This window comes from Danio rerio, chromosome 15 (genome assembly GCF_049306965.1).
Source record: "Danio rerio strain Tuebingen ecotype United States chromosome 15, GRCz12tu, whole genome shotgun sequence".
Classification (NCBI taxonomy): Eukaryota; Metazoa; Chordata; class Actinopteri; order Cypriniformes; family Danionidae; genus Danio; species Danio rerio.
Genome location: NC_133190.1, coordinates 31862675 through 31883847, shown reverse-complemented (window position 1 = coordinate 31883847; position 21173 = coordinate 31862675). Strand labels below are relative to the sequence as shown.

General features: G+C 33.5%; 1 protein-coding gene across 7 annotated transcripts; it reads right to left on the bottom strand.

Moving 5' to 3' along the window:
- Nucleotides 1–41: 41 nt before the first annotated feature.
- On the bottom strand, nucleotides 42–20534 carry gucy2f (guanylate cyclase 2F, retinal). Of its 7 annotated transcripts, none has more exons than XM_073922696.1 (21): nucleotides 19808–20012; nucleotides 19627–19691; nucleotides 19251–19540; nucleotides 16259–17039; nucleotides 13732–14033; nucleotides 12029–12383; nucleotides 11092–11176; nucleotides 10898–10994; nucleotides 10692–10820; nucleotides 10527–10607; nucleotides 8843–9019; nucleotides 8604–8760; nucleotides 7148–7297; nucleotides 6869–7017; nucleotides 5920–6083; nucleotides 5446–5638; nucleotides 5195–5369; nucleotides 4031–4129; nucleotides 3842–3936; nucleotides 1971–2056; nucleotides 42–1416 (listed from the first exon to the last, which is right to left on the bottom strand). In XM_073922696.1, the coding sequence occupies exons 4-21, from the start codon at nucleotides 17001–17003 to the stop codon at nucleotides 1332–1334; spliced, it is 3324 nt and encodes a 1107-aa protein (XP_073778797.1). In that variant the 5' UTR covers nucleotides 17004–17039; nucleotides 19251–19540; nucleotides 19627–19691; nucleotides 19808–20012; the 3' UTR covers nucleotides 42–1331. The 7 variants fall into 7 exon arrangements, with proteins under 7 accessions (XP_073778797.1, XP_073778798.1, XP_017214686.1 ...); XM_073922697.1 differs by having other exon boundaries at nucleotides 19803–20006; XM_017359197.4 differs by adding an exon at nucleotides 1613–1707 and having other exon boundaries at nucleotides 19251–20534.
- Nucleotides 20535–21173: the final 639 nt, after the last annotated feature.

Here is a 21173-nt window from a genome sequence, read left to right as displayed (position 1 = left end):
ATTGCTTAATGTATAAAGAGACAAAAAAAGGACAAAAAGAATTGGTTTGACTGGTTAGCATGTTATTGTATGTACACAGCATCAGAACATGTATCTTTTGTTAGCATGAAATTGAGCGTTTGGAAACTAGCAGCTATCCATACAGTTGTTAATAAAATGTAACAATTATAGACTCTGGATGTATCTTTATATTGTACAGTACTTATTTACATGTTTAACATGCAATGTAAAATGCTAGGAGTGCAAAACTGAACTATCACAGAGAGACATCCGCCTGTTGAGATCTGACTGGCCAAAAGCATTGACAAACAGAAAATGAAGAAAAAATTCAGAAATATGATCATTAAAAACACCACTCAGGCTGTGCCTGAGAGTTTAGAAGAACAGAAAATGCCATTTGTGATTTGAAACAGCTTGTGTAAGGCAGTCAATCCCTCTCAGACAAACCCAGCCTAAATGTTTAATACAACTTAAACTGCACAGCAACTTAAACATTTCATTTTCTATCCATTACAAGCACATGTGTTTCATCAGAGAGAGATAAGACCCTTTATTAAACCGATTAGTCTGATTTAATGCCATTTAAAAGCAGTCAGACGTCAATTACGCTCCAGTTTTCTAAATGTATGGCAACTAATATGAAGTTTTCTGCATAGTATAAATAAACGTGTTTGCATACATGAACAGAATTCACAGAATTATTGCATTCCACTGTGTAATATCTCTTCAGCAACTTCTTACTCAGCATAAACACAGTCATACTCATCACCAGTCCAGAGACAACACACAGCAGCCTTACATTTGTAATTGCTTGCTATCAACCAACCTCTCGCAATTTGGCTTTTACATTTAAACATCTCTAGAATATCACATTTGGTCTTTGAAACAGATATCCAATAAGCTTTTGCCAAATCTGATTATGTCACTACATTGTTTTTTAGTTAGAGAATATCAAAGAAAATCAATGAAAGCTCCACCGTGAGTAACAAATATGTGGCAAACTCTAAAAAATCCCAAACATGAGCTCACCTTTGGTATGGGATGCACACACAGCCACTCTGTGGCCAAAACTGAGAAAGTATGACAGCGTTAAACATTGGAAAGCAATACACTTTCACTGACTACCTGCCATTTCATTAGCGCTGTTGTTTCTGCTGCGCTGTGCAGAGTCGGATTAGACAGACGACTATTAATCCTATTAAAGTAGTCTTTGTAAGCTGCAGTGAAACACACATGCTTGTGTTGCCCTTTGTGTCTTTCCCATGCAGCTTGCCGTGTGTCTTTCCTTATTTGTCAGTTCTAACTTCATTCCTTGGGTTTTTTGAAAATTGTTAGATTTTGTGCTTGTCCACTGGTCTGTTGGCCTTGCGAAATAATGACTTGATCTCCTCCGTCATCATGTCTTGCCAGTTATCTCTAAAAGACAAAGTTATGAATGAGATTCATTTTAGGACATTGGTAAGTACCACATTTCACAACAACAAAAAAATACACAACACACACTAATAAACAAGCAGTTTTTGCAAAGCCACAGTGAACACCAACACGACACAACCCCACCGAAAGTCACTCTGACCACATGACAAATACACAACAGCATGCAAGGTACTACCTCCTTGCATTTGGCTACGAGATCATGCCTTTTTCTCAGCTTTCCTTCTCTTGTAAGCCTCAATGTCCTCAGGTTTCAAACCATGGTTGTCTTCCCTGAGGCATAAATCCAATTTTCCAATCCATAAATAGTATCCCATTCATTCATATACAGAGAGATTTAATAGCACACATTTATTTAAAGTACAATGTGTTTTTTTATATTTGTACATTAATAAATGGTGCAAGTGAGTAAGATACTCCAATTGAATCAAAAGACCATACTAGTTCACATATTTCGTTCATTCATTTAAAACTTTAGCAATAAAAAAAATTAAATACATGTAAAAAATTATGTTAAAATAATATTAAAATCTTACCCTGGTTTGATCTCTGGTGGATTTGGCAAAGGCTTAGTAAAATTAGCTTTCCCAACAAGCCAGTATGTTTCTTCAATGCCTTTCCCCTATAAACAGTTAATAACACATTAATTAAACGATAAACAAGTACTTACAGTATTTAAGTGCATACGCTACTGTTCAAAATGTTTTTAAAGAAACCTCTTTTGCGCATCAAGGCTACATTTATATGATCAAATCCCAAATCCCATTAAAATAACTCCTTTCTATTTGAATATATTTGAAAAAATAAAACAATTTAAAGGGGACCTATTAAGCTTCATTTTACAAGATGTAAATTAAGTCTCTGATGTCCCTAGAGTGTGTATGTGAGTTGCTCAAAATACCACCCAAATAATGTTTTAAAACACTTTGAAATGACCCCTTTGATCCTAATTGTGGCGTTTTGGTGACTGTTGCTTTAAATTTAAATGAGATTGTACTTTTCAAAAGAGGGCGGAGCTACAAATACCTTCCCAGCAAGCATTTTTCATTTTAAAAGATGTCTAATAGATGTCTAATAGACGTCTAAACATAGTCGTCTTGGCTAAATTTGGGCTATCAGTGAAAATCTAATAGACGTCTAAGAAAAGGCCAAAGCTAGACTAGTCATCAAATAAAAAGAAATGAATGACCTCACATATAAAGTCTGTCTAATCTGTCTATTTGAAGACTAGTCTAGTTTTGGGCTATTCTTAGACGTCTATTAGATTTTCACTGACAGCCCAAGCGTCATGATGGCGCAGTGCGTAGCTAAATCACAGCCTTACAGCAAGAAGGTCGCTGGTTCGAGTCCTGGCTGGGTCAGTTGTCATCTCTGTGAGTTTGCATGTTCTCTCTGTGTTCATGTGGGTTTCCTCCGGGTGCTCCAGTTTTCCCCACAGTCCAAAGACATGTGCTATAGGTGAATTGAATAAGATAAATTGGCCATAGTGTATGTGTGTGAATGAGTGTGTGTGGGTGTTTTCCAGTGTTGGGTTGCAGCTAGAAGGGCATCCATTGCATAAAACAAGCTGGATAAGTTGGTGGTTCATCCCGCTGTGGCGAGCCCTGATTAATAAAGAGACTAAACCGAAAAGAAATAAATGAATGAATGACAGCCCAAGTTTAGCCTTGTTTTAGTCAATCTGTCTACCGTTAGATGTCTATTGGACGTCTATTAAACACAAAACCATAGTGGCAGATTGAAAAACGAATGAGGCAGAGGTCGTCACTAATTGGCCCGACAGGTACAAAGATATAATGTCAATCAAAGTGTTTCTGCAGTGTTTTTATCAAGTGTGATTTTAAAAAATAAAATTAGTGATTTTTTACCATCAGAAGCTGGTTATATTCACAGACAGTTGCCCCATAACTGTGTTTAACCTTACATAACAGTAATTTTTCTTTGCTTATTAAATCTCCTTTACTGGAAAAGCTGAATTTTCAGCAGCTTTAAGGGTTTACCAAGCTCCAAGTGTCACAATGACTCCTTGGAAATCTTTCTAATACGTAGATTTAGTGTTCAAAAATATATTTATTATTATTAATTTTAGTAATTAGCATTCAGAATTCATTTACGATAGAATATGACAATATTTTAGGGTTTTCTGTCTTTAATTAGGATAGGATAATGCAGGACAGACAGGAAAGTTTTGGGAGCAGATAGAATGTATTGTCAAAGCACTTAACCACTAGTCTATTGGCACCGACAAATTTGAACAAATCTTAATGAATCTTTTTTATAAACTTAATGCCTACTTGCCGAATTAAAACAATTAAAAATCAAATTAAACTGACCCCAAACTTTCAATGCCTGTTCAAATTTTATTTTGCTAGTTATAATCTGTAAAAGAAAACATTTGTGTTAGTACCTTCAGCTCAGTCTTTCCACGAACATCTATTTTGTAGCCATCATTCAGTGAGCGGAGAATTTGCACTGTACTAATGTTCACATGAATTCTGTAAGCTGAAGGAAATAATGTTTGTTAACAGAGTATCCAAATACAGCACACAATGTTTCCATATCACATCTGTAAAAAAGAAATCTAAATGGAACATACGCAACCCTGTAGATTCCATACGAGAGGCGGTGTTGACTGTGTCTCCAAAAAGGCAGTATCTAGGCATAGTTAGACCCACGACTCCAGCAACACACGGCCCTGGATAGAGAACAAACAGGATAAGATACGGTAAAGAGCAATTCAATACTGTACTTAACAAAGAGAGTAAATTCATTAACTTGATTTTTTAAAATTATGCACATTTTATAATTCTGCACATAATTAGTTCATCCAAATATGAAAATGTATTCATGAAAATGTTGCTCCAAACCTTTATGAGTATCTTTATTCTGTTGAACATTAAAAAAGCTAAAAATGGTAAACATTGACTTCCATAGTAAAAAAAACTAATACTATGGAGGTCAATGGTTACAGGTTTTCAGCTTTCTTCAAAATATCTTTCCTGTGTGCAAAAGAAGAAAGAAACTCAAACAAGTTTGGTAGAAGCAAAGGGTAAGTAAATGCTGACAAAATTTTTAGTTTACTCATTTTTTTATGGTAAAGTCAACTAAAGGCTTTAAAAGCACTATATATATATATATATATATATATATATATATATATATATAGGTCCTATGTCGATATACCGATACAGCACTAAAAATGACTGAAGTGAAAGTTAAAGTACACATTTGAAAAGCTACTTAGTTAAGTAAAATTCCTGAAGAAAACTACTCAATTACAGTAATTTAAGTATTTTTAATTTGTTACTTCACACCACTGGGCATTGATCATGGAATGTATATCTGGCAACGCAAATACAGCTTCAAGTGAGAGAGTAAAAGAATCACAACATCAAATGCGCAGACATATGAGAAAGTTACTTAGTACTGTTGTTTGATTTAGTACCTTAGACTTGATGATTTAGTACATTTGACTCAAATTGTACACAAAAATGTGCTACTTTTCATTCCTTTTGGGGGGGTTGTGAGCTGTCATTGGGCTAGAATATTTTCTTAGACCTAGCAACCCTTAGGTTACACTTTTATTTAGCTTTAACCAATTGTGACCATGAAAACACATCTCAATAACTGACCAAAATAGACCTATGAGTGATAAAACTACAGCAGAGTGACATTAAATTTTAATGCATGATGATTACATGAGCATTTACAATCAATCAGTTTTTCATAACATCAACCCTAACCGGATTAATAGACTAACCTGAGTGAATGCCGATCCGTATCCTGACCGGAACTTCAGGCATGTGCCGCATTTTGAAGGAGCCCACGGAGCTGAGAATGTTCAGCGACATGTTGGCGATCTCGGCTGCGTGCTTGTTGCCGTTCTTCTTTGGCAGCCCAGAGGCCACCATATAGGCATCTCCAATGGTTTCGACCTGTGAAAAAAAAAAGTTTAATGGCTTTTCTTGGAAATCTGTTTCATAATGTTGGTTTTCAGACACTCAAGCTCACCTTGTAGACATCATGGCTGCCCAGTACAGCGTCAAATAGGCTGTAGAGGTCATTGAGCAGGTCTACAACCTCTATTGGATCACTGAGAGATGAGATGGTGGTGAAGCCTACGATGTCACTGAAGTAGATGGTGACTTGATCGAAGTACTCTGGCTCCACGGAGGCACCGGTTTTCAGAGCTTCTGCCACAGAGCTGTAAATGAAGATTGAGATTTATACAGGAGCATGGCTTACTTTGAGAAGAGCGTAGGTCAGGGGTCACCAATCCTGGTCCAGGAGGGCCGGTGTTCCTGCAGGGTTTAGCTCCAACTTGCCTCAACACACCTGCCTGGGTGTTTCAAGTATTCCTTGTAAGACCTTGATTAGCTTGTTCAGCCTGTTTGATTAGGGTTGGAGCGAAAATCTGCAGGACACCGGCCCTACAGGAACAAGTTTGGTGATCACTGGCGTAGGTGTATGATAGTATTTACTCACGGAGGAAGCATCTCAGACAGAAGCTTCTCTGTCCTTTGTTTCTCCACCTCCAGCTCCTCTGTTCTTTCTCTGATCAGGTCTTCTAGGTTGGATGAGTACTGCTCCAGCATGCGCAACATGGAGTCGATAATGTTGGTCTTTTTGCCCTTGTTGATGAGCTTGAACTGAAAAAAAGGACGTTAGAAAAGGTTACCACTTATAATAAAAAAAGCTTTGTAATTTACCCAAAATGAAAATTGTGTCATTAATTTCTTGTTTCTTTCTTCTGTTCAACACAAAAGAAGATATTTTGAAGAATACTGATTAGCATACTGTTGGCTACTGTTGTAATTTTTTACATGTACAGCAGAAGAAAAAAAAATCATACAGGTTTGGAAACAGGTCGTCCCAATGCAAATCGATCAAGTTAACTTAATATCTATAATAGTTTTTACAATTTTAAGTATAATTTGAATTAAAAAAATCAAAATGTTGTTTCAGTTTGTTTTAAATAAGCAGTTTAAACAAGCAGCAACATTATTTTGAGTGTAAGAAAATCTTTCAGAATTCATCCTAACATGGAGATTTTTGTGCAATAATTATAAACTAATATCATCAATGTTGAAAATGCTTTTTCTGCTGAATTTTTTTTTGTCAGAACAACATTTACAAAATAACTTTTTGTAACATCTTAAATGTCTTTATTGTCTTTTGTTAATTTAATCCAACCTTTCTGAATAAACATATTTGTAAAAAGTTTTAATAATTGCACATTAATATAAAATGTATAATGTTACACATAGTAAACAACTATTGTATGTGAAAAAATTTTGAATCGAAATCCAGTACTTAATAATGAAATCTAATAGATAAAAGCAATAATTTATTTTTAAAATCACTATATAAAATGTCTGCCATTATATTCTAATCATCTTACAAGTTCTCTGTCTTAAACCTTCTCAGAGCTCACCTGATCAAAAATCTGATCAAAAGGAGGCCTTCTATCAGGCTGTTCACTCCAGCACTGCTTCATCAACTGGATGCACTCCAGTGGAGCTTGATCTGGAGCTACAGTGGGTCGGCACATAGGTGGAGGTTTCTTCACCTTTCTTATTATCTCTGTGGATACAATAAGTATCTTTGCTATAAAAATATATGTCAAGTTTCACTTATAATTCCTGCCTAGTTACTGTTAATCTCTGCTTAAAATAACTATAACAGTATGAACAACAATTTATTAACAACCAACCTTCAGGGGACAGGCCGAGCATGCAATACGGTGCTCCTCTGACAACAACTTCTTGAAGTATAATCGCAAAGCTGTACACATCTCCTTTATAAGTTCCTTTCCGTGGACTTTCAGGATCCCTGAGATGTTCAGGAGCTGTCCAGAATAGATCTGAGAGACAAGAAATTTACCTATGTTTTTTCAATAGCATTTGGGTATGTTAACATTTTAAAAAGCCCTAAAATGTGTTTCCTTTGCATTTTAAAAAGCTTACATAAAGATGACGGTATTGCCGAAATGTTGCCCATTCACACAAATCCACATTAATGACAAAAAAGATGTATAATACATGCTAGACCAGTAGTTTGGAATGTAAAATTGTAGGAAAAAAGACTTATATTTACGATTCTGTTTAGCCAATAATGGAATTGGAATTCTTGTTTTAATTAGCATGTCCTCATGCTTGCATATTGACTTTATTTGTCTCGTATGAGCGGGCACAGCCAATCTAATCTTTTTGGTTCGAGACTTCCGGTCTCATTCACTTCCACTGGTTGTTACAGTAGATGTCAGAAAACAGTCAAACTCTACAAACAAGTTATATATATATATATATATATATATATATATATATATATATATATATATATATATATATATATATATATATATATATATATATATATATATATATATATATATTTCTTTTTTCTGTTATTTTTAAACACTTGTTTGTAGAGTTTGACTGTTTTCTGACATTTATTATTCCTAGTCATTTCTCCCATAGGCAACTGAATCATTCATTCATTGATTTTCCCTCGCCTTAGTCCCTTTATTCATCAGGGGTTGCCACAGCGGAATGAAGGGCCAACTTATCCAGCATATGTTTTACACAGCGGATGCCCTTGCCGCCGCAACCCAGTACTGGAAAACACCCATACACACTTATTCTCACTCATACACTACAGCCAATTTAGTTTATTCAATTCACCTATAGCGCATGTTTTTGGACTGTGGGGGAAAATGGAGCACCCAGAGGAAACACACATGAACACGAGGAGAACATGCAAACTCCACACAGAAATGCCAACTGAACCAGCCAGAACTCAAACCAGTAACCTTCTTATTGAGAGACAACAGTGCTAACCAATGAGCCACCGTGTCCCCGCAACTGAATCAAACATTGTAAAACAATGGCAACACGAGTCCACTTCCGCATTGCAGAATAAGGTCAATAGCCAGAACAGTTAATACAAATGTCCATGATGTCACGTTTTAGAATTACTCTTTAGTATTTCATACAATTCAATAACTGTATTATTGTTTAAAAAATTCCCTTTAAAACATCTTTTTAAAAGTTAACATTTTAGGCAACCATATAATAAAAGGATTTAACTTAAAATTACGTAAACATATTCTTACAATAAAAGTGAGATTTGCATTAAATAAATCTATTTTATCCAACATAAACTCTTACCCTCTGGTGGCAGTGTCTCCTTTGGTGCTTTCTGGGTCTCAAGAATCTCATTGTAACCATAATCAGTGATCTTTAAGACAAAACGTCCATCTACAACACAATTACGAGACTTCAGACGCCCATGAGGAAACTCCCTGTGGTGAAGATATTTCATGCCCTGTTGAATGGGGACCAAAAACCGTCAAGTGGAGTCAAAGACAGACATTGTGCAGATGATCTGGAGATTCATCACAAAGTACCTTGATGAGATCCAGCACCAAGGAGGATTTAAACATCCAGTCCAGTTTGACATCATCATTGCGAAGGAGGTCATGCAGACTCCCCCGAGAGCAGTGCTCAGTGACAATGGCAAACATCTCACAGTCGGTGAAGAACCCCAGAAATGGATTGACATTTTCATTCCGCAGGTCCTTCATCTGGGAATTATACATATGATAGGAACTGTCACTCAAACAACAAACCCACGGCAATCTGGAAGGGTGTGTTCACACTTGTAGCTGGTGGTTCTCTTGGTGTATTTGGTTCAAAAGAAAATGATATGTTTGGTCATGGTTCACTTAGTGTTCATGCTGTCAAGTTCATACAGACTGAATGTAAAGATGAAAAATTATTAATGGATAAAATTTTGTTTTTATGATGCACATTTTGCAACCAAACTTTTAGAACATCCAAAACAGCACCAGAATTTCCAGAAGCATGAAATGAAGTATCTGGAGAAAATTAGCAAATCCTCACAATTGTTTACAAAGAACATTTTATTAATTATTTCATCAAATGTTTTCTACTATAAAGAACTTTTTTATTAAATAAAAGTGTTGCATGAATGACAAAGGCCATCCATACCAATTAAGTACCTCTATTTTTAATAGTGTGCATTGAATAATGGGTAATGATGGCCAAGGTTGCTTATTTGAAAAGAAAAAACAAGAATGCTTGACTATTCTGTCCTTTTAATGGCCCCGTCTCTTGTTACGTCTTTGACCTGTTATGCATTCATATTTCAGCAGAGTTTGCTTAAAAAGCGCAATGATATGTTATCAACAGTTTTTGTTTGTTTGGTGTGTACCAAAGTTCGGATATCAGCGTTCACACCTATTCAAATTAACTGCTGTAAAGCAATCACACCAGTATTCATTTTTGTCAAAACAGACCTGTCAAGTGTGAATTCAATTACAGTGTTCAGCATTAATGAGTACACCCACTTTTGAAAATTAATATTTTTTATCCATTTTTTAGTGAATGTAGGCAAAAATTTTGGTGCATTTAAGCCAGGGGTGTCCACACTTGGTCCTGCAACCCCCTCCAGGACCAAGTTTAGCCACCCCATACTAGAAACTTCCTTGCAGGTGTGCTGAAGCAAGTTGGAGCTAAACTAAGCAGGACATCTGCCCTCCAGGAATGAGTTTAGAAACCCCTGATTCAAGCAAAACAGTTTTATTAAACAGCTATATTCATTAAAATAAGACATCTTTAGAAATAGAAAGACATTATTAAAAAAAAATAATTTATTAAAAATAATTTATTTTGAAAAAGTTATTTATAAAAAAAGTTATTACAAAACATTTATTTACAAAGTTATAAGTAAAAAAAACTTATCTCAAAACAATTACAAAATCTACAAAATATCAACAAAATGTAATACTTTTTTATGTTTCTATTGATGTTTCCTGTATATTAAAAATGTATTTAATAGTTTCCCCAACATAATAACTTGAGTGTGCAAAATTTTGGACTATGATCTTAAGTTTTTGTTAGATTAGTTCCAGTTTTGACTTTGGTACTGACTAATCTAATATATATTCAGAAATATATTATTGCCAAGCATCCAATTGAATAATATTCATTTTAAATAGAGATCTGTGAGAGATGTACTCGTTTACGCTGAGTACTATAGTAACAAAGTTAAACTTTACAAGCAAATACCTTGGTAAAAATCTTAGTAGTGCTCTGCTTGACCTCCTTGAAATGCCCCTCTGTAAACTTTTTCAGCCAAACCCAGTCACCCTGTAAACATCAAAATTATTAATATTTGTGTCAGTGTGAACAGACACAAATCAAACAAAAAGAAAAAAAGCCATGAAAGGTTACCTCATAAACAGCTACATTAGACGTTTCATGTGTTGCAGTTGCCATACTGTTTACAGAGCGCGATCGATCCCCTGTGCTTTTCTCTTCTATGTAACTTTTAGAGTCGCTAAGATCCTCAAGGGTGATTTTCTGTAACAAAATACATATTAAATGTAGAGGAAGATTTTCAAATACTTTAAGAAAGCAGCTGGTGATTTGGCACATACTCTCTTGCTGAGCTGTGGGTTGATGAAGGTCAGGTCCTCCAGTGTTAGCAGTATTCTGTTGGGCCCTTTAATCAGTTGGATTTGCTGGATTCGCCTCCTGCAAAAAACAGACAAGATCAAGCACAACTTGTAGTTCTATTTATTTATTAAAGGTAACAAATAATAGAGTGTTATCAAAACCACAGTAAAACTACCTTATGAAAAGAGATAGGCCAATAGAACCAAGAACTATAATCAAAACTATCACAAATGCTATGATGACGTATATGATATCCACACCTACAAAAGAAAAGGAGAGATTAACAGACAAACACATAGCATATACATAACAAAATATATATAAAATGATATGCTTTGGTTAACAGTGATCCTACAAAGAAGTAATGTCATATTTGTTGCTATTATTTATAATAATAATAATAATAATAATAATAGTAATAAGTATAAGAATAATGTACAATATTGTTGATTCATTAAAGAAAAATACCAATTTTCCTTTCTACAAACCTTATATATAAGTTCTAATTTAATATAATTTAATTATTTTAAGGTTTATACTTTGAATACTAGATCATTATAATAATTATTCTTATTATATAAATATTGATCAAAGTATAAATGTAAAGAATGAATATATAAATTTTATAAAACAGCAATGTGATATTCTTATAAAAATATTATTAAATATTATTAAAATTAATAATGTTTAATATTGATGTAATTAAACACAAAAATGCCAATTTAACTTTTTACAATCCATATACATAGCACAAATTATGTATGGTATATGCTAATTACTGTTAACTATTCATTTTAATTATTTCTTAAATGATTATGCTTTGAATAATCATACATTAAAATAATACAAAATAAATTGAATTAATTAATGAATCAATTTTTTTTATTTGACTATCTAATTAAAGTAAAAAATAAAAAGTTGTACCACAAATATTAAGTGTAATAAAACATAAGGCTTGAACACTGCTGCCACTGAAACCACAATTTACATGTACAGTAGTTGAAAGCAACACAAATTACTTTCAAGCAAAAAACAATGACGCCATTAAAAATCAAATGTCTATTTCTTACAGAACACAAAATCTAGAAATTGTGTGGTATTTTTTGTTGTACCTCCAGTGCAGATGGCATTGTCCTCAAACCAGCACCTGGAGTCTGAAGGAGGAGGCGACTCTCCAGGGAAATGAATGAACCTGCCAGCAAACAGCACCAAATCTGAGGTCATGTCCACCAGAAAGCAGCGATACAGCTGAGTGCCCCAGGCCTCAGTGTCCAGAATCACATAGTTGGTCTGGCCGTTTCCCTGCTCATCTGTTTGGATATCCTGGTTGAAGCCAGTGAATGTAATGTTCCTGGTGAAATAGGCCAGATTGGTCCCGGACAACCAGCGACCGGCTCTTCTGGCGTTGTGCATGGACTTGGCGAGGAGGTACAAACTGTTGTAGATTGTACCAAAGAGCGGAGAGACCTGAAAGGGAACAGAATGTTTTTTAGGCTAGACACTGTATTAGCATGCATTTGTCAATGCTTGTTTTCAGTGAAATGTAGAGAAAACATCCAAATTATGTTTTTATAAGTTGGTTTTTGTCGCACTTTATCAATTTGTGTCTGCAGACTTCAAATGCAATATACAACTCAAACTCAAAAGAAGTTTTTCTCATAACTAAATTTCCACTGCAGCAACCATTGCTTCACATACACCAAACTTCACTGAACTAAACATCTTTTATTCTAGCCAAAATAAAACAAATAAGACTCTCACCAGAAGAAAAAATATTATGAGACGTACTGTGAAAATTTATAACATAATTTATGAAATACTTAAAAAAGAAAAAAAAAATCAATAGGGGGCTAATAATTATGACTTCGTCTGTAGGTTTTGAATAATAATTATTGTAGAAAGAACTATACAAATAAACTTGAATTGAAATAAATATATTCTGAAGGATTTTCTGAGTGATATTTTTATACATATTATGGCTGATATTTTAATACGTAATATATACGTTATATCCTACAAAATACATTTTTCAAACTGTTCACGAGCTTTTTCTGTGTTAGGTAGTGATAAAAAGGAATAAGTATTTTGAACCTGTCTTTGTTCATTGTTCAGATTTTTGTGCAAGAAATGTATGCAAATAAACTCATTAAACAATTATTTTATTAAACAATGCCTCGTTTGCATTTTTAAGAATATTTTAAAAAACTTAGTAGATTGATTTGATTGATTTATTTCAAACTAAATAATATCCAAACACAAATACATTTCATTTATCATTATAATCAATCATACATATCAACAAAGCATTTCTGCAGAAAAATTCTAAACCAAAACAATTTTTTTTCCACTGGATCGAATTAGTTAATCAACTGGGAAGGCATGCTGAAACATACTAGTATTTTTTTTCCCTTATTCACCTGCAGTGTCTTGCTTTAAAGGGATAGTTCACCCAAATAAAATCAAATGTACTCACTATGTACTCACCCTCAAGTCCCTCCAAACCTGTATGAGTTTCTTTCGTCTGCTGATCACAAAAGCAGATATTCTGAAGAAAGCTGAAAACATGTAACTTCCTATTGACCTCCATAAAAAAAAATAAAAAATACTGTGGAAGCCTATGGTTTTCAACTTTCTTTAAAATATCTTCTTTTACATTTAGACAGAAGAAAGAAGTAAAAGGTGAGTAAACGATAACAAAATGAACTATCCCTTTAACGCAATGTTTAATGCTTTACACACTTTGTGTTTTATGTTTTGTGCAATGTTTTATACAACTGTACACATAAATGAGCTTCACACATGTCAGAGTTTGCACCTGCTCTGGCTCCTGTGTCACCATCAGTTCTCCGAGTTGTTTGGCCGCATTGAAGGCTTCATTGAATGTCATGATATCTGAGTCTAGAGTAATAGTGAGCACCGCGTCGTAGGCTTTGCTCAGTTTGCTGTTGTTCTGCAGAGGGTAGTATGTGATGTTGATGTAGGGCAGGCTGTACAGGAGCGTGTCATATGGTATGAACACATATCGACCGCTCGCCAGACCCATGTCATAGGCCTTCGTCAGGAAAGTGGCTTGTTGCTCTCCGCCAATGAGCACTGAGTGCATGCACATAATGATGACTGAAACACACAGGAAAAATCAGTTGATTCGTAGTAATGAATGTTAGACAATATACAGTCTAAGTTGTACAAACTGTAACAAATTAAATTAAATAAATCAATCAAAGTCAAAATAAAGATGTATTATTCGAATTTAAAGGATCATAATCAGAAAAGTATAGTTTGACCATAAGCAAAAGAAGTGAAAGGCATGAGAGATGAAGAAAACTTTCATATGTTTAAACATACAGTAGCTGATAGAGGGCAACAGTATAGTCGTCACATGGGCTGTACTGCAGTAATCAGAAGTCTACAACCGAATTATATATTTTTTCTAGCTGTGGTTATGTTGGTTTTAAAAAAAAAACCATCTAGTTCAGTTTAAACATTTTAACTTTAATGTGAACAATACCTCAAGCATTGTTCAAGTCAAGTCTAGTCTATGTATTTAGATAATTACAGTGTAATTTACAGATGGATGGATGGATAGATGGATGGATGGATGGAATAACAGAACTACAACAGATGGAATGATGGGTGAATGGATGGATTGATAGATAAATAGATAGATGTATGAATGGATGAAAAGATGGATAAGTGGAATAAGAGGACTACGATAGATAGATGGATAGATATGTAGGGCTAAATGGAATGGATAAATGGCTTAACAGAACTACGACAGACAGACAGACAGACAGACAGACAGACAGACAGACAGACAGACAGACAGACAGACAGACAGACAGATAGATAGATAGATAGATAGATAGATAGATAGATAGATAGATAGATAGATAGATAGATAGATAGATAGATAGATAGATAGATAATTATATATTAAAAGATTGTAATAATATATAACAGTCCAGTATATTTCTAGTATATCACTAAAATAACAGTAACATAATATTGTTTCATTTTGTTTTCTTCGTTATTGTGTAACGGTGCTTTGCTCTGTAGACTATCAGAAAAAAATATCGCTTAAAGGGGCTAATAATTTTGACCTTAAATGACTTTTAAAAAATGTAAAATGCTTTTATTCTAGCCGAAATAAAACAAATAAGACTTTCTGTGAAAATTGCCTTGCTCTGTTAAACATCATTTATGAAATATAAAAAAAAAAAATCAATAGGGGGCTAATAATTAGGTCTTCATCTGTAGGTTTGGAATAATTATTATTGTGGAAAGTACTATACAAATAAACTTGAATTGAAATAAATATATTCTAAAGGATTTTTTGAGTGATATTTTTATACATATTATGGCTGATATTTTAATACGTAAAATATACGTTATATCCTACAAAGAAATTCAATATTTTTTCTAACTGTTCACGAGTGTTTCCTGTGTTAAGTAGTGATAAAAATAGAATAAGTATTTTGAATCTGTCTTTGTTTATTTTTCAGAGTTTTGTGGAAGAAATGTATGCAAATAAACTCATTAAACAATTATTCCATTAAACAATGCCTCGTTTGCATTTTTAAGAATATTTTTAAAACACTTAGTAGTTTGATTTGATTGATTTATTTTAAACTAAATAATATTCAAACACAAACACATTTCATTTACCATTATAATCAATAATACATATCAATAAAGCATTTCTGCAGAAAAATTCTAAACCAAAACTATTTGGATGAAAGGATGAAAGGATGGGTGAATGGATGGATTGATAGATAAATAGATAGATGTATGGATGGATTAAAAGATGGATAAATGGAATAACAGAACTATGACAGATAGATAGATAGATAGATAGATAGATAGATAGATAGATAGATAGATAGATAGATAGATAGATAGATAGATAGATAGATAGATAGATAGATAGATAGATAGAAATATACAATTGTATATAGAAATATATAATTGATTTATATATAAAAAACAAAAGTGTAATATGAGCAGTGCATATATTATAATTAATGTACTTACTAATAAATTTTCTATTGAAAGTTTGATATGAATCAAACAATTATATATTAAAAGACTGTAATAATATATAACAGTCCAGTATATTTCTAGTATATCACTAAAAGAACAACAGTAACATTCTTTTTGTTTTCTTTGTAAACTTTTTTTTCTTGAGTTTGATTGATCTAAAAATTATCTGAGAAAAGTACTGAGAAATAATTATCAGAATTAAAAAAACAACTACTGTGTAACAACTACTCCTGTTTACCCCAGCACATTAAATTAATGTTTTAATGCAGACACTGCAAATCTATGCATTCAGAACACTGCACCTTTGATGTCCCCTGCGTTCTTGATGCTCATCAGTGTGTTCTCCAGCATGGTGTCATTATTCCCCATGGACGTGACGATGCCAACAGGAAGGCCCCGGTTTCTGAGAGCACTCGCCAATTTAGCCGCTGTGTCAATCCATATATCCTCATTAGAAGACACTATCCCAATGTTGGCCCATCTGAAAAACTTCAGAACGTTAAAAAGCACCCGTAATGGGGATGGTAATGTCCGAGCAAATGTCGGGTAACCCTGAACACGGTCTAACTCATGGTTAACACATGCCCACGAAAATAGAGACTTGTCCCAATTCTTGCTCATTAGTGCTGCTGCATTGCAGTATCCTGGATTAGTGGGGCCTACAAATGCATCGGCCACGTTTTCATACTGAACAAATGAGGTCAGGGCTTTAGACGTCTCACAGGCCTCCTGAAGGATGACGAAGTCCATCGTACAGCCCAGATCTAAGCTAAAATCATTGTTGATGCGACCGACAGCCAATCGGGATGCAATGGCGGGAAGCGATTTTGCGTAATTAGGGTCACAGTTCCATGGGCCTATGATTCCTACTTTGAAAACGAGACACTGGACACAGCGTGGAAACGTCAGCACGCCGAGAATAATCCATAGTGTAATGCTATAGAATGGCAGCGTTGAGAGGCTGCGTCTGCTCCTCAGGACAGGGCAGCAAGGGTAACTGGAGAACTGCCATAAAGCACCTCCGAATGGGAGGTGAATATGACGCATTGTCCTCCTTTAGAAGCCGTTATGAGAGACAGACACCTAGAAGACAACAGATTAGCAACTTCAGTCTTCAATCAATCTTCAATCTTCACTTTAATATCATTTACGAGGCCTGAAATCCAATGATACTGGCTGGGATATGCAGCTAGGTTGTATAGTTTTTGATACAATACAAACAATTCAAATACTAAGTTACAGATTGTTAAGTCATGTTTGCAACATGTTACCAACAAGCTTATTGATCCTACAACATGCTAATTCATGCTTACAATGTTATCCATGGTAGAAACATGCAACCAACATGCTAATCCATGCTAATTTCCAACTGGGAAATTTGTAATTATGATAATTCTGTTAACACGTGAAGGCAGTACACATGCTAAAACATGTTAATAGAAACATGCTTCAAATTCCAGAAACATGTTAGCTAGCATTCTAATCTTCAGTAAATTTTGCTTGTGACATGTTAATTATTGTTACTACCATGCTAATAACAATGTGCTACATGAAAGACACGTAGACTACAAAAACATAATAGTGATTTATTAACAGCTTGCAACAAACACTCTTAACTATGCTAACAGTAAGCTAAATCATTCAAACAACATCCTAGAAACATGCTAAAATGTGTTAAATCATGGTAGCAATGTACAAATATTATGAATGTAACAGGCTGTCAATGTGCTAAAATAATCTGTTAGACTTAGCAATGTTATAAAATGACAGTGTTATTTATAAGTGTTAATGCATGCTCGCATTGTTCTACACATTATTAATGTTATCAGCATGGCACTTATGCTACAACATGTTACAATATGCAAAAATGTTCTAAAAGATTATCCAAATGATAGCAACATGCTACAACTCGAAAGAAACACATTAACACTATAACAATTTATCAGTGTGCTAAGCCATGTTAGCCAAAATGTAAAATTTGTTATTAGTTACATGCTCTAAATTCCAGAAGCATGTTAGCTAGCATTGTAACCTTTAGTTAAACTTGCTTGCAACATGTCAATTAATATTACTAACATGCTAACAACAATGTGTTACATGCAAGACATGTAGATTACTAAAATATAGTGATTTCTTAACAGCTTGCAAAAACACTTGTAACTATGCTTGCAGTGTGGTGTGTTAAAGCATACTAACAATAGCCTAGCAACATGCTAAAACATATTAGCAGTGAGTGAAATCATGCTAGCAATGCACAAATATTATGGCAGTAACATGCTAGCAATGTACCAAAACAATCTGTTAGACTTAGCAATGTTATAAAACGACAGTATTAGTAACATAATAATGCATGCTATATTGTTCTACACATTAGTAATGTTATCAGCATGGTACTTGAATATGTACTAATGTAAGATTATTATGACATAACTAAACCGTTGCATAAATAGTGATAAACAAAACTTCCTCAATTCAATTTCAACAATTTCAAATGTCTTATTTATAATATTAAATCACTAATTATTTCACATTATATAAATGCAGTTTTGCATAACCCTTTGAATAAAATATCACAATAAACTGAAACTATCTATTATACTATTTTTTTCCACACATTTTTACAGTAAGTGTCACTAAATTCTGATTGGAAAATGTTTTTGAAAAAATGAAAAACAATCACTCATATTATTCGTCATATAGCTTGCATTAATGCTTTGCTAATCTACTGCTTGGCAGAGCAGGTTCCATAAATAAATAAATAAATAAATAAATAAATATAAGAATATTTTTATCAATTTTTCAGTGAATATTGGCAATGTATTTTTGTGCATTTAAACAAAACAGATTTATTAAACAAATAAAATATTAAACATATAATATTTTAGTCACCAAACATTTTTACAATTTTACATTTTCAAACTGAAAAATAATAGAATTAAATTTAAGCAAAGTATTGCAAAAAAATTACAACCTACAAAATTTCAACTAAATGTATCACTTTTTTCTTCTCTTGATTTTTCCTCTTTTTAAAAATTTGTATTTAATATTTTTTACTACATATAAATTTTGGTGTACTAGTTTTTAGGCCATTATTGTAAGTAATTTTGCTAGATAAGATGAAGATTTGGCTTCAGTGCTGACTAATCTAATGTATATACACAAATTTGTATGGCTTTTCATTAAAATATGAATTCAAAAGATTTGTGAGGGGTGTACTTATATATGCTGAGCACTGTACATTTCCCGCATGGAAAAAAAATGCGACATCAAACATAATAAAAACAATTAACTTACCATTATTACATGGGCCCCGTGATGCATGCATCAAAACATGTCCACAAAGTTTTCCTCCAGTATTTCCTTTCATAAGGTTGAATAAAATCCTTTAAATCACAGGCTCATCTTTACCGATGGTTTTGTCATGTCAGTTGTTCCGTGGGCATAAATAAATATGCGTAGATCTCAGCTCACAAACAAGAGTTTGATGAGGCTCGTCGGTGTCGCTGAGAGATTCAACTTCAGCACCCTGGAGATCTGCTTAATGCCTGCAGTCATCAATCCTTCTGCACCTTCACTATTCACACCTAACACTCCGTAACATTTTCCAGATTCACTGTTAAAAATATTCCAGTATAACCCCGTAGCTGATGTCAATATGGGTTAAAGTTACCTTCAATTTCTTATATCACAGCATCTGAAATCCTTGATGAGTTTCAAAACAATTAAATACATTTTCTAATAAAAATAAACATAAACAGTTTTATAATTAAATACATTTTTCCATTAACACTGTTATAAATTTAGCAGTATAACTAATTAAGAGTTCTCAATAAGGGTTAAAGTTACCTTACATTTGTCATATCGCACTTTCTGAAATCCTTGACATGTTTAAAATCAAGTAATTACATATTCTAGCTAAATAAAGTTCAATGAAAAAGTGGTATGCATATTAAATTAAATGTCCTATAATATGTAGAGGCCTAGATGTTTCTCTATTGAATGAAAGTCCTTTGAAAGTGACCCGCGGATGAATCTAATCCATACTTGGTCAGGGACAAAATAAGAGGATTGCAGACGTGCGTTAACGCCATAGACCCTCCTGCGCTCACTGAGCTGAACGTGAAAGCAATTAGGTACTTTTTAGACAAATAGAGGAAAGATAAAATTTTGTTTATGTGAATTATGATCATTGCAAGTGATAAATTTTACATTAGGATGAAAAGTCTTGATGAGCCAAAAAGGTTTATGAAATCATGCAACTATAAATCTCAAATGCACTTTAATTTTAATAGATAAATGAAACAGATTTTTACATTTATATTCATTTATTTTATGTTTTATAGGAAAAAAGTGTAAAGGACTTATAAAAATTGATGTTGGATTCATACTTTTCCGCAAATTGCTCAAATATCAAACCAATTTAACTATTTTAACATGTTTTTTTTTTTTAGGAATGAACATTATTCATTAATAGCATAACTATGAAGTTTCTATAGATCCTTTTGAGGGATGTAAACAATAACATTGCTGGCCAAATGTATTTCCTGTATTACATTTTAAATTTCCATAGCTCCCATGAATCTACATATTGATAAATAATGTAACGGTAGCCATTTTAACATTGAGATATGATTAAACTACCTGTTGTTACAGTTATGAAATAGTTTGGCAACAAGCAGCAAATGTTCATGGGCCAATGACAAGACCACATTGAAATGGTCTATCTAGGGTTGGGTTTTTAAACTAAAATTAGAATTTATTTTCAGACAAGCGTCATATAAGCGTCACATTATCCTATATATAAGCTGAATGATTAAGCTTTTCAAAATAACTGTTCCTATTACTAATCAAAAATTTAGTTTTAATATACAGTATTTACAGTGGAAATGTATATAATTTCTTCATGAAACGTCATCTTTATTTAATAATCAAGTCGTTTTTTGGCATGAAGGAATAATTTTGACTCATACAATATATTGTGTTATGAATATAAACATGGATATAGTTTTGTTCAGGGTCTAAGTAATTCATCTTCATTATATTGTATTATTCATTCATTCATTTTCATGCAAACTCCACACAGAAATGCCAACTGACCCAGCCGGAACTCAAACCAGCGACCTTCTTCCTGTGAAGCAGCAGTGCTAACCACTGAGCCACCGTGTCACCTTATGAAATGCATTGAATATAGTGGTTAAATTTCACATTAGGTTGAAA

What these genes read in the sequence shown, in the direction of transcription:
- gucy2f (XM_073922696.1), bottom strand. Translation starts at nt 17,003, where the DNA reads ATGCGTCATATTCACCTCCCATTCGGAGGTGCTTTATGGCAGTTCTCC. An exon ending in CTACTAAGATTTTTACCAAG is followed by an intron (nt 9,020 to 10,526) that starts GTATTTGCTTGT and finishes TATAATTCCCAG; the next exon opens with ATGAAGGACCTGCGGAATGA. An exon ending in GGAGACACTGCCACCAGAGG is followed by an intron (nt 7,298 to 8,603) that starts GTAAGAGTTTAT and finishes CTTGTCTCTCAG; the next exon opens with ATCTATTCTGGACAGCTCCT.